The sequence below is a fragment of the Podarcis pityusensis genome (genome assembly GCF_964106645.2).
Source record: "Podarcis pityusensis genome assembly, chromosome: 12".
NCBI lineage: Eukaryota > Metazoa > Chordata > Lepidosauria > Squamata > Lacertidae > Podarcis > Podarcis pityusensis.
In genome coordinates, this window is record NC_138037.1 from 43439458 (window position 1) to 43455040 (window position 15583).

The 15583-nt window shown below is 44.5% G+C and overlaps 1 protein-coding gene across 6 annotated transcripts in view; it reads left to right on the plus strand.

The window, feature by feature from the left end:
- The window catches only part of RBMS3 (RNA binding motif single stranded interacting protein 3), a gene marked incomplete at its 3' end in the record, with an annotated part of 764091 nt that overhangs the window by 198999 nt on the left and 549509 nt on the right, over positions 1–15583 (plus strand). For all 6 annotated transcript variants that reach the window (XM_080974855.1, XM_080974854.1, XM_080974853.1 and 3 more), the window contains one exon: positions 5445–5618. In XM_080974855.1, the coding sequence (XP_080830981.1) occupies positions 5445–5618 (174 nt within the window). The remainder of the gene's footprint in view (positions 1–5444; positions 5619–15583) is intronic.

The window sequence follows — 15583 nt, forward strand, 5'->3', positions numbered from 1 at the left end:
GTGAAGGAGAGGCGCTGCGCAGAGAGAGAGAAGGCGCAGCCCCCCTTGAGCAACGCGCCTGTCATGTGAAGCCGGAGGAGGAAGAGAAGGGTCTTCTTCTGTTCCTTCTCCAGCTTCGCTGAAGGGCGCTGCGCCTTCTCCCTCTCTGCGCAGCACCTTTCCTGTGAAGGAGGGGCGCTGCACAGAGAGAGAGAAGGCACAGTGCCCCTTCAGCGACACGTCTGTCCTGGCTTCTGCTTTAGCCCTGCGCAGCCTCTTTGGGCAGGGGGAGCCTTCATCCCGCTGCCCTGAAGAGGCTTGGCACGGTTACCCCAGAAGCCAGAACAGCCACACGGTATCCCAGAAGCCAGATCCCTCTTGCTGTTCTGGCTTCTGGGGTTCAGAATATTTTTTTCTTGTTTTCCGCCTCCCAAAACTAGGTGCGCCCTATGGTCTGGTGCGCCCTATGGTGCGAAAAATACGGTATTATTATTATTATTATTATTAATAATAATAATAAATTTTATTTGTACCCTGCCCTCCCCAGCCGAAGGCAGGCTTAGAGCGGCTAACATCATACAAATAACACAGTATACATAAAAACTGGCATCAATTAATTAAAATACATCTTAAAATTAATTCAGACAAATTAAAATTTGGACAAATGGCAGTTATCAAGTTAAGATTGAGAGCAGTTAATACTTGCCAGGACCAAGTGTTTTCACTGATCATATAAGGACCTGTGAACAGGCCTCCTTCATGCTTGTTCTTATACAAAAGAAAATAGGTCAGACTACCCCCTGGCCAAAGGCCTGGCAGAACAGCTTTGTCTTGCAGGCCCTACGGAAAGATGTCAAATCCGCAGGGCCCTAGTCTCTTGTGGGACAGTGTTCCACCAGGCCGGGGCCATGGCCGAAAAGGCCCTGGCTCTGGTAGAGGCCAGTCTAATTTCCCTGGGGCCCGGGATCTTCAAAGTGTTGTTGTTTGCAGACCGTAAGGTCCTCCGTGGGGCATACCAGAGGAGGTGGTCCCGTAGGTACGAGGGTCCTAGGCCGTATAGGGCTTTGAAGGTTAAAACCAGCAGCTTAAACCTTATTATCAATTATCATTATTATCTATTAAAGGCAAGCTTGTGTGTGACAAGATGAACTAACTGGCTTCATAGATCTAATCATTATTATTATTTTGCTCAACTTTTTATAGTTAGCAGATGTTTATCTGTACTCAACATGCAATTCGGAGTAAAGGATTTTCTCCCCTCCTCCCCTTTCCCAACTTGTTGTTCAAGGAAACATACATTATCTTTGGGGGGTTGGTCATATTCTATCATTCCAGTTGTTTGTGGATTAGGCCTGCAATCTCTACTGGGGCATGTTTCAAGTTGGGGCATCTTGCATCTCAGCCAGAGGCACCTACAACAATGTCATCCATTCCTGCAGTGGGTTTTTTGTCACATCCAGGACTCCTCTGGGGAGTCAAAAGAGAATATGCTGGTGGTTGAAGAGAAATGTGCCTAATAAGAATCTCCAGGCACAATTCTTGTGGTTTCTTCTTCTTCCTTTTTACAGAACTACAGACGGAGTAGCCAAAGGCAGAATGCTTTTAATAATAATAATCCAGGGATTGGAGAGACTCAAATTTATGTCATTTCCCCCAGACCGCTCATACTTCTGAGAAGTTCATTTTAAAGGCTTAGCAGCTAAGACAGCATGGACTCAACTTTGGAAGTCATTTGCACACTTCTTCTGAAGTCTGATGGAATAGTAGAACTTGGAAGAGAGTTTTGACCTATCTCATTAATATGTCAACTGTAAAAAGGGAGTGAAGCTACTTGAAAATTTTCTGGGAGAAAAAAATAATTATGGACTGTAGTCAATTAAGGGTTTCAGTACCTTCTGCAAGGAAATACTAAGGGGGGGGGAGAGAGAAAGAGAAATGATTAATTTATTCCATGTGTCCTTTCCAAATCTTTAAATGATCAGTGGTGCTTCTATGTCATTTTGAACTACCTGACTGCAGATATAGTGCATATGGGATTCAAAATATATAACCTCCTGCCCAAATTATGCATATTATTTAAGTGCAAACGTGCAAGGAAATGATGGGCAGGTGTTGACCTAAAGGCTGCATGAAATGCCTGGACCAGTCACTTTTCCGACAGTTTAAGTGTCTGTCAGCTTTGAAGCTGAATGCTGTTCTCTGGGGAGGGGGGATTTTTAAGTATCGAAGGAACAGTCCTTCAATGAATTAAGAGTGCAGTATGCCATGATTGAATAAAAACAACCACTGGTTGCTGGGTCTTCAATGGCACAGAGAACCAACAGGATTTTCTCCGTGATAAACAAGTCACATAGTCCATTTGCTGTGAGCAAGGACCACCTGCCATTAGATGAGTAATGAATGTTGCTATTCAAATCAGACCTTAGGAAACTGGATCAGCTCATAGCTTGGTTGGATATAATCAATGGGCTTTAGTTGTCAAAGCTATCCACCTCCTATTTTGGACTCATCACAACCCTCTGTTTACTCAGAAGCATCACCTGATGAATGGGGATTAATCCCATGTAGTCTAAACCACTGAGCCTAGGGCTTGCCGATCAGAAGGTCGGCGGTTCGAATCCCCGCGGTGGGATGAGCTCCCATTGCTTGGTCCCTGCTCCTGCCAACCTAGCAGTTCGAAAGCATGAAGTGCAAGTAGATAAATAGGTACCACTCCGGCGGGAAGGTAAACGGCATTTCCATGCGCTGCTCTGGTTCGCCAGAAGTGGCTTAGTCATGCTGGCCACATGACCCGGAAGCTGTCTGCGGACAAACGCTAGCTCCTTCGGCCAGTAAAGCGAGATGAGCACTGCAACCCCAGAGTCGTTCACGACTGGACTTAACGGTCAGGGGTCCCTTTACCTTTACTTTTAAGTATGCCTAGAATCATAGCCTTAGTTGCACTGGTTGTCCATTCTTGTGCCCTGTTTAAAAGCATCACAATATTACTTGATGATTACTGTTTGCAAGTTGAGAAACATAGCATCTGATAAGGCAGGTGATGTTACATGAACTGGGTAAACTCTTGCAAGGAACTGGTATTTAAGAGTAAAACTTTATTTGTGTCGCTACGGTCTGCTAGGACATTCCACACACACACAAACCAACAAACCCCTCAACCCTCCAGGAACTGGGAACCTCACAACCTACATCTTGGTGAATTACCTAAGACTTCACACACCTTTGACTGCCTTCTTCATACACCGAAGGCAATCGGATCATGCCACATTGTACTTCAATCGGCAGGTTGTATAAAGCTTTGTAATTGGCCAGGTTTAATATAAATATGAAGAGTCTGCACTTCTGGCCTTGCCTGGTCAACAGCTGCTTTTTGGCCTTGCCTGGTCAACAGTTCCTACTTCCAGCAACTGATTTCAGGGACCTTGGGTTAGAAAACATCCACTCCAGGTTTAGGATTTGGGTATGGGCCTTTCCCAGCTTTCTCTGGTACAACATGCCTGGCTAAGAACAGGCTGGCCACAGTAGTCCATGCACTGGGAACCTTGAGACTGGAATACCGCAATGTGCTCTATGTGAGACTGCCCTTGGGCCTGGTCTTGATACTCCAGTTATTGTAGAATGCAGTGGTTAGACACCTGATGGGGAAAGACACCTAAGAGCAGGTGACACTTCTGCTAAAACGTTAGAACTGGCTGCCCATATGCTACCATGCCAGGTTCAAGGTTATAGTGTAGATATACAAACCCCAAGGGCCACTAGAGCCCTTATGTCCTAGCTTGATCATCAAGATCATCCCTGGAGTGTTTTATCTTCAACTAGAAGTTGGTCTTTTAGTGTCAGCAGGCAACATCTCTGCTAATTTCCAGACATCGTCTTCATATGCTGACCGGCTTTTGAGTTGTTTAAACTTTCTCAGTGTGGGGTAGTCATATTTATTTTGTCTCATGTTTATGGTAGTTTACGTTTTATTGTACTTCCATATTTTGTTGTGCACTGCCTTGATATTTTATGTTAGGGGGCGGTCTATAAATTTTTCTCTAAAATAAATAAATAAACAAACTAGAATGGCTATCCAGTCTTTTCTGATCCCAGCCCCACCCAGAACCCAGTGCTCTGTTCGTTGGGAAAGATGAAATTTCTTTCTGATCAATTTATGAGATAGGCCAAAGAAAAGAGAATTTATATTGCATTCCTTTGGGGAATTAAAATGAAACCTTTCCTTTGATGCCAAGATTCATAGCCCTATAAAAGGCTTATTTGAAGAGTGGAGGGAAGATCTTCTTCAAGTATGAGGGCAGTGTTTCTCTCCAAAAACCTCTTCAGAATGAACAAAGTAACCCCTTGTCATATATTGTGACTAATGAGAGTTTAGGGTAGCTTTTAATGTTCATTTGTATGCTTTGCGTTTGGAGAGTTGTAAGTTAAATCAGCAGAAATCGCACCACAGGAATCCCTTGACACGAACCAAAAGGGAGCAGCCCTCTGCTTCAGATACCATAAAGTGTTGCTGAGGGTAGCATGGGGAATATCTGCTCTTTGGTGGGATCTCTCCTCATCAGCTGGAAATAAGCACGCATCAGATGGCATGACAGAAGTTGATGTGCATTGTGTTTGCTAGCTGTGCCACCCTTGCATTTTACAATTTATAAAGCACAATTAGAGCCAACAGAAGGTGTGGTTTCATTCAGGATGGCTTGAATGTCAGAAAGAACAGCGTGCAAGTGCAAGGAATTTAGAAGGACCCTGTTTCCAACTTTACAGTTATCTCTTGGAAGGCCTGAGGGGTCCCAGCTAAATTTAAGGCAAATAACCCTAAGAAGAGAGAGGAGGAGCCTTGAAATTATTATCAACAATTAGCACCTGCACAGCAGACTGAGCAGGCACCCAAATCACCTGGCCAAAGTCTTATCCACTATGGTGAGATGCATTGTATTTCCACTTCTTTTTTTAAACTTTTACCTATTTCCACCTAAAGTATAGTATTGATTCTTAAATTTTCATCCCGATAAATAAATCAGCACATGCCAGTATTATGCAAATTGGTTTCCTTACTTTTTCTTCTTTGTTTGGTGATGCATAAGTGGCCCCCTTAGAGGGATTGTACAGTATCTCCATATTTTCAGAAGCTGATTTGATAAGAGTTTGCAAAGTGATTGTGAATGTCAGCACTTGCGGCATTTTGCCCTTCTGCTGCATGTCGCCATCTCTGTGCCCCCTCTGGGGTGGGGTCACAGGTAAACTTCACTTGCAAGCGATTACAAGTCCACTTGTCTCTTGTCCTCTGGAGAGTAACTGTTCCCCAGTACGGCATTCCTGGACTCTTAGCTTCATTGACTTTCCAGTATTCTTTCATTTTCTGCAGAAAAAAATATGTCTATGTGCTTTCCAAATGCAACATTGTGTGTGTTTATGTGGAGTCCAATTATTTGCATTTTACATTTGCTTTTTTCTTTCTCTCTCGATAGCCTAATTCCACAGTGAGAACGTACCAAAACAGTAAATACCGAGTGACCATGAGTCCTGGCTTTAGTTCCCAGTGGAGCAGCAGCCAACCTCTTTGGAACACATACACTTTCCCAAGGACAAGCTTGCACTACCAATCCCACGCTAGCTACACCTACTGTGCTGGACACACTGCGGTGAGTAACTATAGCAACCTGCATCCTGTTGGTCGGTGAAACATAGTAGGACTTGTCATCACATACTGACAAATGATTGGGCTTCACCAGTGTTTTCTCTATGCCAGTGTAATTGGATGTGGCTTGTCCTTATGTGGGTCAACTGTTGTCATTCTCCGACCATATACTGTCTTCCTCACCATGGGTCTTGTTGCATCTGTGTTCTGTGAAGTTGAGGCACTGGCTATGATTTAGCAGTTGTATTAGTTGTAATGAAGGTGTATTAACTGTTTTCTATTCTAGTCCTTAACTTTTGAGACTTAGAATAGCTAAATGGCTATTCGTTGAGCCCAAAAGTCTGTAGAGTGTTCGTTAATTATAATGGTTCTTCAGTAGAACCTATTATCTTCTGTCATCATCTTTGGTCAATTTGCTCAGCACACTTGATAGAGAACATAATTGCCACCTCTGTGCTAAGCTGCTGAACATATTTGTACCTAAACAAGTAGTGAACAGTTGGGAAAGAGCTGAGAACATAATGCTCACCTCATCTTCCTAGTTTGATATCTGTGAAAGGACAATTATGGCTGTCGTTATGAAAAGAGTTTGGGGACCACTTTCCAAAACTTTAGTGCAGTGCTAAAGAAAAGGCTACGTGTTTTGGCTTCAGGAGGAATCTAAGCGTGAGAGCAGATGTTATACAAGCCACAGGAATGCTGTCAGAAACATTGTGATGTATATCTTCCACCCCTCCTCCTCATTTTTTGAAATGCTCACCAGATTTTTGTTGTGGCTTACCCCATTCCACATCATTGGCCAACACTGGCCAAGAACATCTCCATGGAAGTGTTTTCTGCATCACATTCATGGCAGATGCAACATATCGCCCTTAGTGCTGATTCACATATGCATGTATATCATTTGACTTAGGCTGGAATTGTAGGGATGGAAGGGGCCCATAGGGTCATCTTGGTCAACCCCCTGCAATGCAGGAATCTTGCCTACAGCTGTCCCTGGGTGAGCTTGAACTTGGTATGTGATGACTCACAGATGAGTTCGTAAGTTGTGTTCTTTGGGTAGTGTCCAGTGTGACGTGGGAGCAGAAGACTCAATGGATATTTTTATTCCCCTCGTTCCCCCTACAGTCAGGTGTAAATCCCCACCCCAAAATAAGCCTTAGGAAGAGCACCTATTATATTGTGTGGGCTGTGTCACCTGCGGTTGCAGTAGGAGAGGGAAAATCACTCTGAAATGGGGAGAGGAATTTTTCACTGGATTCCTCTCCTGATTTCAGGTATTCCCCCATCCCAGAGCAGCCCCAGGTGACACAGTTCACAATGGTCCCCCTGAAGTGGGGAGGGATATTGGTTACATAATCTTGCCTTCTACCCCCACTGTGTTTGAAAAGTATTGTGCTTGACGTGATGTCAGCTTTATGGAAGCTCCATCTGTGGTGTGTGGTTGTGAGGGCTGCTTTGTACATGTCAGTTGCCAATTTGACGAACTTGTGTAGTCTTTCTGAGAAGGTCAATGAGATAGGTCCATGGATTTTTCTTTTGCAACTCTGCCCAGGATCGTGGCTTGTTCTCATTGTAGCTTGCAAATCAAAATGCATCGATAATTGTATGGTGCCCTGTAACTCACAGTGTAAGTGGCTCTCTTAGCATTGGTTGCATTTCACCAATAATGCCAATGCATGTTCTCTCTTGTATATTACGTTGAGGTGTCTTTGAACAATTTGAGATTGTGTGAACTGCTTCCAGTCTACAACACTCCGTGGTGAAGTTTGGACTCAACAACAGCTATCCTAAAGTTGGGGGGATTATTAAAGTGATCTACCCTCAGATATTTATGGATCCTGATGGAATCCTGAATACTCTGGGGACTTTCTAGTAGGTGATCCAGCCTAGGCTTTTGTCTTAACTGTGGAACAGTGAGATACAAAGGGTGGTTTTCCATGCCCCTGAGGTTCGATTGGCCTTCACTACTGAATGAACCTTTCGTGTGTTAGCCTTTGCCCTGTGGAACTCCCTACCAGCATGGCTTCAGCAGGAACCACTCCTCCCTTCTTCCAGAAATCTTCTTAAAACTTTTGTTGTCGTTGTTTACGCACTCCTTTACAACACAGATTTTTCCTTTAAACCAACCAGTGTCTACCTAGTTTTACTGGTGTTTTAAAGCCTCTCTTCTTGCAAAGAGGGGAGGGGTTGTGGGCGGGACGCGATGTCTGCCTCATGCAGGGGGCGTTATGCCCCCTGCCCGCCACTCACCTGGCTGGCGCACCACGCCCACAGGTAAGCGCCCAACCGGGCAGCTTGGAGGGGGCGTGGTTTGCAGTTTAACTTAGTGCTGCGCCAGCCATGCGGCCTCATTGTCCGCCTTCCCGTCGCGAGTCATTAACTGTTTTAATTACAGTTTATGGATATTTGTAGACTGAGTGTGTGTGTGTGTGTGTGTGTGTGTGAGAGAGAGAGAGAGAGAGAGGTGGAAGTTATACATACTAAAATAAACATGGTGGTGTGAGCTACAACTGTCATCATCTTCACACATTTGTCATGCTGGCTGAGGCTGTGGGACACTGGAATCCAACTTCTGGAGGGCACAACCTTGGCTTGTGATCTTCTTCGTGAAATGGTTTTTGGAAAGTTCATTACGAAGTTTACCTAGCCTGTGTTGCATTAGGAAATTAATTCTAATTCTGAATCGCTGTGCAAATCTGAAAGCACATTTAAGTGCAGTGCTGTGGAATGCAGCTAATTTTTGCACTGGAAGAGGTTACTTCTGGATTCCTTTTAATTTTAGTTATTGCTGAAGAGCGCCTCCAGAATTCTCCCACATCTCTTAAAAAATGCTAGAGAAGAGAACAGCAGAAGTGCTCTTGACAAATAATGTAAATGACCGAAGTTAAAACGGCCTGCAAGAAGATGGGCATTGCTTAAGTTTAAGCAATTGCCCATTTCCCCAGCGATGCACAGTTAGGTCCTAAATCAATGGGAATGTCTGCATTCTCCCTTGGCTGCCTAACAAGAAATGGCTGCAATTCTGCACCCTGTGGCTGAGGACAGCAAAGTGTAGTGTAACTCTCACTATCCTGCCAATTGGCTCTGCGCACAGGGTTTTTTTAAGGCTTTGGCTTCCATGAACATGACACATCACAGATTCAAAGACTATTTTGGATATTCCTTACTTTGGATGATAGAGGTTTCCCCCCACTCTCTTACACACACACACACAGAGAGAGAGAGAGAGAGAGAGAGAGAGAGAGAGGGAGGGAGGGAGGGAGAGGTGTTTGAGAAGCTTCCTGGAGTCATGAACAAAAAAGCACGGCTTCAAGATTTGCAAAGTACCGTATTTTTCGCTCTATAAGACGCACTTTCCCCCTCCTAAAAAGTAAGGGCAAATGTGTGTGTGTCTTATGGAACGAATGCAGGCGGGAGGCTCTGCTCAGCGCTCCCTTTAAAGAGCCGCATGGAGCATGTGTGCGGCTCTTGGGGGCTTTTCCCCGGCCAGGAAAGGCTGCACACAGCTAAACAAGAAGCCAGGACAGCCCACGGGATTGCTGCAAAGCAATCCCGCTGGCTGTCCTGGCTTCTGGGATTCAGAATATTTTTTTCCTTGTTTTCCTCTTCCAAAAACTAGATGCGTCTTATTGTCTGCTGCGTCTTATAGAGTGAAAAATACGGTAAATCAATATAGACCAGGGGGTGGCAATGTTTTTGGGGCATGGGCCAGTTTGCGATCCTGCAGCCGCCACGGTGGGCCAGAGTGCACGTGTGTGCATGTGTGCACGCGCATGCATGCATAAACACCATTTCCAGTGTGGAGGAGGCGTGTGCAGCTTCCCATTGGCTGGAGGAGCTTCCTGCAGCCAATGGGAAGCCGCCCAGCATCGCGGAAGGTGTTCCCCGCTCTGCTCTGCGCACGGGAGCCGACTGAGTGGCCGGTAGGGTCCATGGGCCAGTTAAACAACCCCCATGGTTCGCTTCCGGCCCACGGGCCTTAGGTTGCCTATGCCTGATATAGAGAGTTGCAGGAGAACACCTGGGGCAACATCAGGGCAACCTTCCACTTTCCAATGCTAACTGCTGACATTTTTATTTTTTTAAAAAAATGTTTATCTGTGAAAACCATCTTAGAGTAACAAAGTCACAAACACCAGCTTATTAGGACGCTTTGCGGAAAGAATAAATAGAGAGCCTACACATCCATTGTGTTGGGTTCCTTCAGGGGAAAAGATGTCAGGATCAAACAAATGCATCTCTCAATTAGCTTACCCTACCTAAACCTTCCACACTTCTTTGCATCTGAAGCAAACCATCCCAGTGGCTTCTTAGATTGCTTTTGCTGCTGCCTCTTTAGGCCAGCTTTTTCAAAGCAGCAATCTCATGCAGTTAATTCAAATCAAATCAGCTTATCAGCTTGGTTCATTGTAAGTCTTTCATAACCGCCCATGTGTGACAGCCCATTAAAACTTGGCCAGAGTCTTTAAAACATCACTGGGGGGAAAAAACCTGCAAATATATTTTACATTCAAGCTTTTGAGCTGCCTGGGCATATTTGTTTTGTACTATTAACCTTTGAAATTGAGCTTCTTTCCAGGGGTTGTAGGGACAAGGCAATGGGTAATATATCGGTTTAGCCAAGGTAATTTACCCAATTTTACTTTATATGGGATTAGCTTTATTACGGAGTGGGGAGGCAGGGGGGAACACCATCAGAAAAATCTTTTACCTACATGGGCAGGGATACATAGTTTGTCCAGCAATTCTTCTAATGGGCACTTCACAATTCATGTGAATGTTTACATCTTTGTATTCAGTTTAGGGGGGGAAAGGTACACTTGGATAGCCAACACACTGTCCTCTGGATGTTGTGGACTACAACTCCCATCGTCCCTAACCATTTGTGATGCTGGCTGTGGATGATGGGACGTATAGTTCAAAGCAACTGGAAGGCCACAGAATAATAAAAAAAACCCCTTCCAGTAGCTCCTTAGAGACCAACTGAGTTTGTTATTGGTATCAGCTTTTGTGTGCATGCACACTTCTTCAGAGACCAACACGAAAGCTCATACCAATAACAAACTCAGTTGGTCTCTAAGGTGCTACTGGAAGGAATTTTTTTATTTTGTTTCGCCTATGGCAGACCAACACAGCTACTTACCTGTAACTGGAAGGCCACAGGTTAGGCATCCTTGGTGTGCAGAAATCATGAGATGGACTGCAAGTCCCATGATTCTGCAGCAAGATGTAAGAGGCACAGCATCATTTCCAGCCATAGGCCCAGCATGTCTGAAATGTGACTTGAGTGCTATTTCAACCAGGAACCTGCTGGAGAAGCTGTATACTCATCAGGGTCAGCCCTACTATTAGGCAAAGTGATGCATCTGCCTCAGGTGGCAAATACAGTGGGGTGGAGTGTGAAGGAAGAGCTATGAGGACAGTCCTCTAGTCTAGGTCAGCCTTTACTAGGAGAATAGGAGAAGTTGGATCTCTCAGCGACTTCTGACACCTTCTGGAATGACTCAGGGGGTTGGAAGTTGGAGTTTACTATATTACAGTGATTATTTTCCTACCTGAAGAGTTGCTGCCAGAAAGTAGCACTGGGGACTGTTACTTAGTCCCATGTCTTTGGGGCTGTGGGGTCCCACAGCGGTACAGTCTGCCTCCAGTGTTATTCCATATCTATATGAAACTGTTTGGAGAGGTCAGCTAGGCATCTCTGTATTCCATCTGAACCAGGAGAGGTTACAAAGGTATTGGACCAGTGCTGGGAAACAGTGAAAGACTGGATAGGTACCAATAAACTGACGTTGAATTGCAGTCAGATGAAGGTTCTGTGAATGGGTGGTTGGTCATATTCAGGAATTAAGTAGTACAACTTGGTCTAATAGGGATTGCACCCTGAAGGAACATATTCATATCCAGTCTGTTACTGGAATCACAAGTAGCCTCTGTTCATCCCCAGCTCCATCCATTTCTGGACAAGGATAGCTTAGCTGCCGTAGTCCATGTTCTAGTGACATCCCACCCGGACTACTGTAATGTGTTCTATGGGGGTTGTCCTTGCAGACAGTCAGGAAACCGCCATTAGTGTAGTGGAGAATATGGCTTGTCAGGTTGGTGTGTGGAGCAGTTCAATGGGGGACCACTGCTAGTGATCTACCAGGCCCAATCCAAGGTGTTAGTCCTAGTGTATAAAGCTCTGATAGTGTTTAAAGGGTAAAGGGACCCCTGACCTTTAGGTCCAGTCGTGGCCGACTCTGGGGTTGCGGCGCTCATCTCGCTTTATTGGCCGAGGGAGCCGGCGTACAGCTTCCGGGTCATGTGGCCAGCATGACTAAGCCGCTTCTGGCAAACCAGAGCAGCGCACGGAAACGCCGTTTACCTTCCTGCTGGAGTGGTACCTATTTATCTACTTGCAATTTGACGTGCTTTCGAACTGCTAGGTTGGCAGGAGCTGGGACTGAGCAACAGGAGCTCTCCCCATTGTGGGGATTCGAACCACCGACCTTCTGATCGGCAAGTCCTAGGCTCTGTGGTTTAACCCACAGCGCCACCCGCGTCCCTTGTGATAGTGTTTAGGCAGGCTCTAAAAAATAGGGGGGGGGGATAATGAGGGGGTGCAATGGACAGTTTTCTCCATTTTTAGTCTTATGACCGGCTATGAATGATATATTGATCTGAAATAGCTTTATGCTCCTATTATGCCAGTGATCATTTTATACGGTTTCCAATTGTTTTGAATCTTACGAGGTGCCATGGGAAGCTACTGTATTCTGAATAGCCATGAATAATTATGAAAGTAAATAAATAAAAAGAACAATGCAGTCTGCTTTTCCAAGCATAAGTGTTTATTGCTCAGCAAACATAATCATCTAAGGAGGAGAGGAATATACTTTTTCTTTCTGATTTTGATAGCTGCCTTAGAAAAGCAGTCAAACGAGAATTGCATCTTGTAGATATTGTACCCATAGAGTGCTTCAGCACAAGACTGCTATGAATAATCTGCCCATACAACAAACTTGTACAGCACTATATAACACAGAGACTTTAAAAATATTTTCTGAACGCCTCAAAACCTCCTAAAGAAACTATTAGTTGGGATGGGGGGATTCAGTGTAGGCCCAGTTTTTATTTGGAAAATATTTCTTATTGGAAGATGGAAAAATAACCCTAATTTAAAAACTTTGAGGGCAGGGGCAGGAGCAGGGAAGAACTTCCTCACCTAGCCTTTATACCCTGTGAGTTACACATAAAATAAACAAGATGTGTTGTCCCTTGTAAATTTTACATTAGGGAATAAATTTAAAAAGCTTGGATTGAGTAACTTTCTCTTCTTTTCTAAAAAGATTATATATATGAAATCCATAAACATTTTGTAATTTTGACTGGTAAAGTGGTAAGGAAGTTGGCGTAACTTTGCCTGCCCCACCTCCCACTAATCCATTTCATGAATGGGAAAAGCACTTGCCTTGTGTACTTACCTTGTTTTCATTCCAGTCATGTGTTCAAACTGTTTCAGGCGCAGTGACATTCAGTGCACCATCAGCAGCGACCCATGCTTGCAGGCTGACTCACTTTGGTTACAGGCCCATTGTGCTCTGGGTTTATGACCACTTAAAGCAAGGAAGCGTCGGCGATGCGAATAAGTTGTGGCGCATAAGGCAGTTGCCATTGATGGCAATGTCAGAGAGCATCCTTAAACCCTGAAGGTGGTGTAGGATTCCTAGCTTAGCTTATACAGTGCCATGTATATAGACAAAGGACTCTGCTGTCCAAAACATCGACAAGTCTTATACAGTAATCGATCTACTCACCTATTTCAAAGAAAACAAATGCAGTCGTACAGTGGTGCCCCGCAAGACGAATGCCTCGCAAGACGAAAAACTCGCTAGACGAAAGAGTTTTCCGTTTTTTGAGTCGTTCCGCAAGATGAATTTCCCTATGGGCTTGCTTTGCAAGACGAAACGTCTTGCGAGTTCTTGCGAGTTTGTTTCCTTTTTGTAAAGCCGCTAAGCCGTTAATAGCCGCTAAGCCGTTAATAGCCGCTAAGCCGCTAAGCCGCTAATAGCCATGCTTCGCAAGGCGAAAAAACCGCTAGACGAAGAGACTCGCGGAACGGATTAATTTCGTCTTGCGAGGCACCACTGTACCTTGTTTTGTGGCTGGGATCCGTTCTGGAGCCCCGGCCGCCAGCCGAAAAGGACGCAGGGCAAAGCACTGCGTCTGCGCACGTGCACGGAGCTGTTTGCGCTTCTGCGCATGCACGAGCAGCAAACCCAGAAGTAACCCGTTCTGGTACTTCCGAGTTTGCTGTGGACGTTCGCCAGAATGGACGCTAGACAAGGTGGACGTTTGCAGAGGTATTACTGTACTCGAGTTGGTGTAGCATATCCTGAAGAGATCAGGCCTCCTTCTTTGAACTCAAGAAAGAATTGGAATGGTTTTCTGGAAGGGATGGACTGCTGATCCTTGACCCAGTCTTTAATGTTTGAGGAGCACCTTATACTTAATATATTTTACTATCAAATGATTTTTCCAGAACCAAGTGCCTTTTTGGGGGGCACGGGGGAGGGATCAAAGTCAGAAATTGTATAATTTCTCCCTTTTTCATCGGCTGCAGTAACAGGCTCACAGAGTAAGTTGTTTTTCTACCTGACTATGAACATTGCTTTTTCTTTAAATCTCTTCCCATACAGCCACTACTTAGTGTCTTTCGTCTCGCCAAGTGGGACAGGTGTAATTATTCACCTCTGAGCTGTGGGAAGGAGAATATAATTCAATGCAGTGCTCCATCAGCCAGTGCAATTCATTGCTTCACATAGTGTTTACTTTATGTGGGTCAGTTAAAATGTTGAAAGGGTGTATTGTGTGAGCCTCCCCCACTGTAAACAGACGTAGCAGATCATCCTTAAAATTTAAGCATACAAGGTGACACGGTATGGTGGATTAGGGCTTTTCATTCAGGCCTAAAGCGACTGCAGTTGCTTGAAGTAATCATAGAATCATAGAATTGGAAAGAGCCCTGAGGATCATCTAGTCAAACCCCCTGGAATGCAGAAATATGCAGCAGCCCCATACGTACCAGCATTGAACCTGCAACCTTGGTGTTATCAGTGCCATGTTGTAGCCACCTGAGGTGAAATGGTGTTGTAGAAGATGGGTCTTTCTCCCCTAAATAATTTGGCTGGCCAGGGTCGAGCGCCATTATGCAGTATAGTTGATGACTCTCACAACAATACCAGAACAGGTATTCCATTTCTCCCTTTGCCCCAAAATAAGTACGGACAACTTTTTTTGTTTCTGTTGGCTGGCCTACAATGGAGAGGCTCAAAGCATTACACTCCAAGCGGTTATTGCTTCTCACAAGGCCACAGTTTTGGATTCCAACAGAAGTCAGCCACGGACCTCTGTCCCTCTACTCAGCATCACTGCAAAAACCCAATCCCTAAACTCTGTTTGAAACTCTGCCTTGTCTTCTTCGTCTTCTTCGTCTTCTTCGTCTTCTTCGTCTTCTTCGTCTTCTTCGTCTTCTTCGTCTTCTTCGTCTTCTTCGTCTTCTTCGTCTTCTTCGTCTTCTTCGTCTTCTTCGTCTTCTTCGTCTTCTTCGTCTTCTTCTTCGACTCAGATCCTTTATTGTTGCACAACAGGTTGTTTTTTAAAGTTTTTTTTATTCATTTTCTTTTTTCATTCATTACATACATCTCGTATTCATAACCTTTACTATGCATTCCTGCCTCCCTCCCCTCCTGGGCTTCCCCCAACATCCGCTTCTGATTTGTTTCTCCTTTCACCCACTTTGCTACCTCCTAAAAGAAAAAAAACTACTAATAACATATTTATACAATAACATCAAACCTAAAAACATAAAAATAACAATGAATACACTATATTATTTCCCTATCTTCAACACATTTTCTAATACTAATAATGTGAATGTTTATTTAAATCCTGCCATCAAGTCTATATATATTTTTTTGTTTC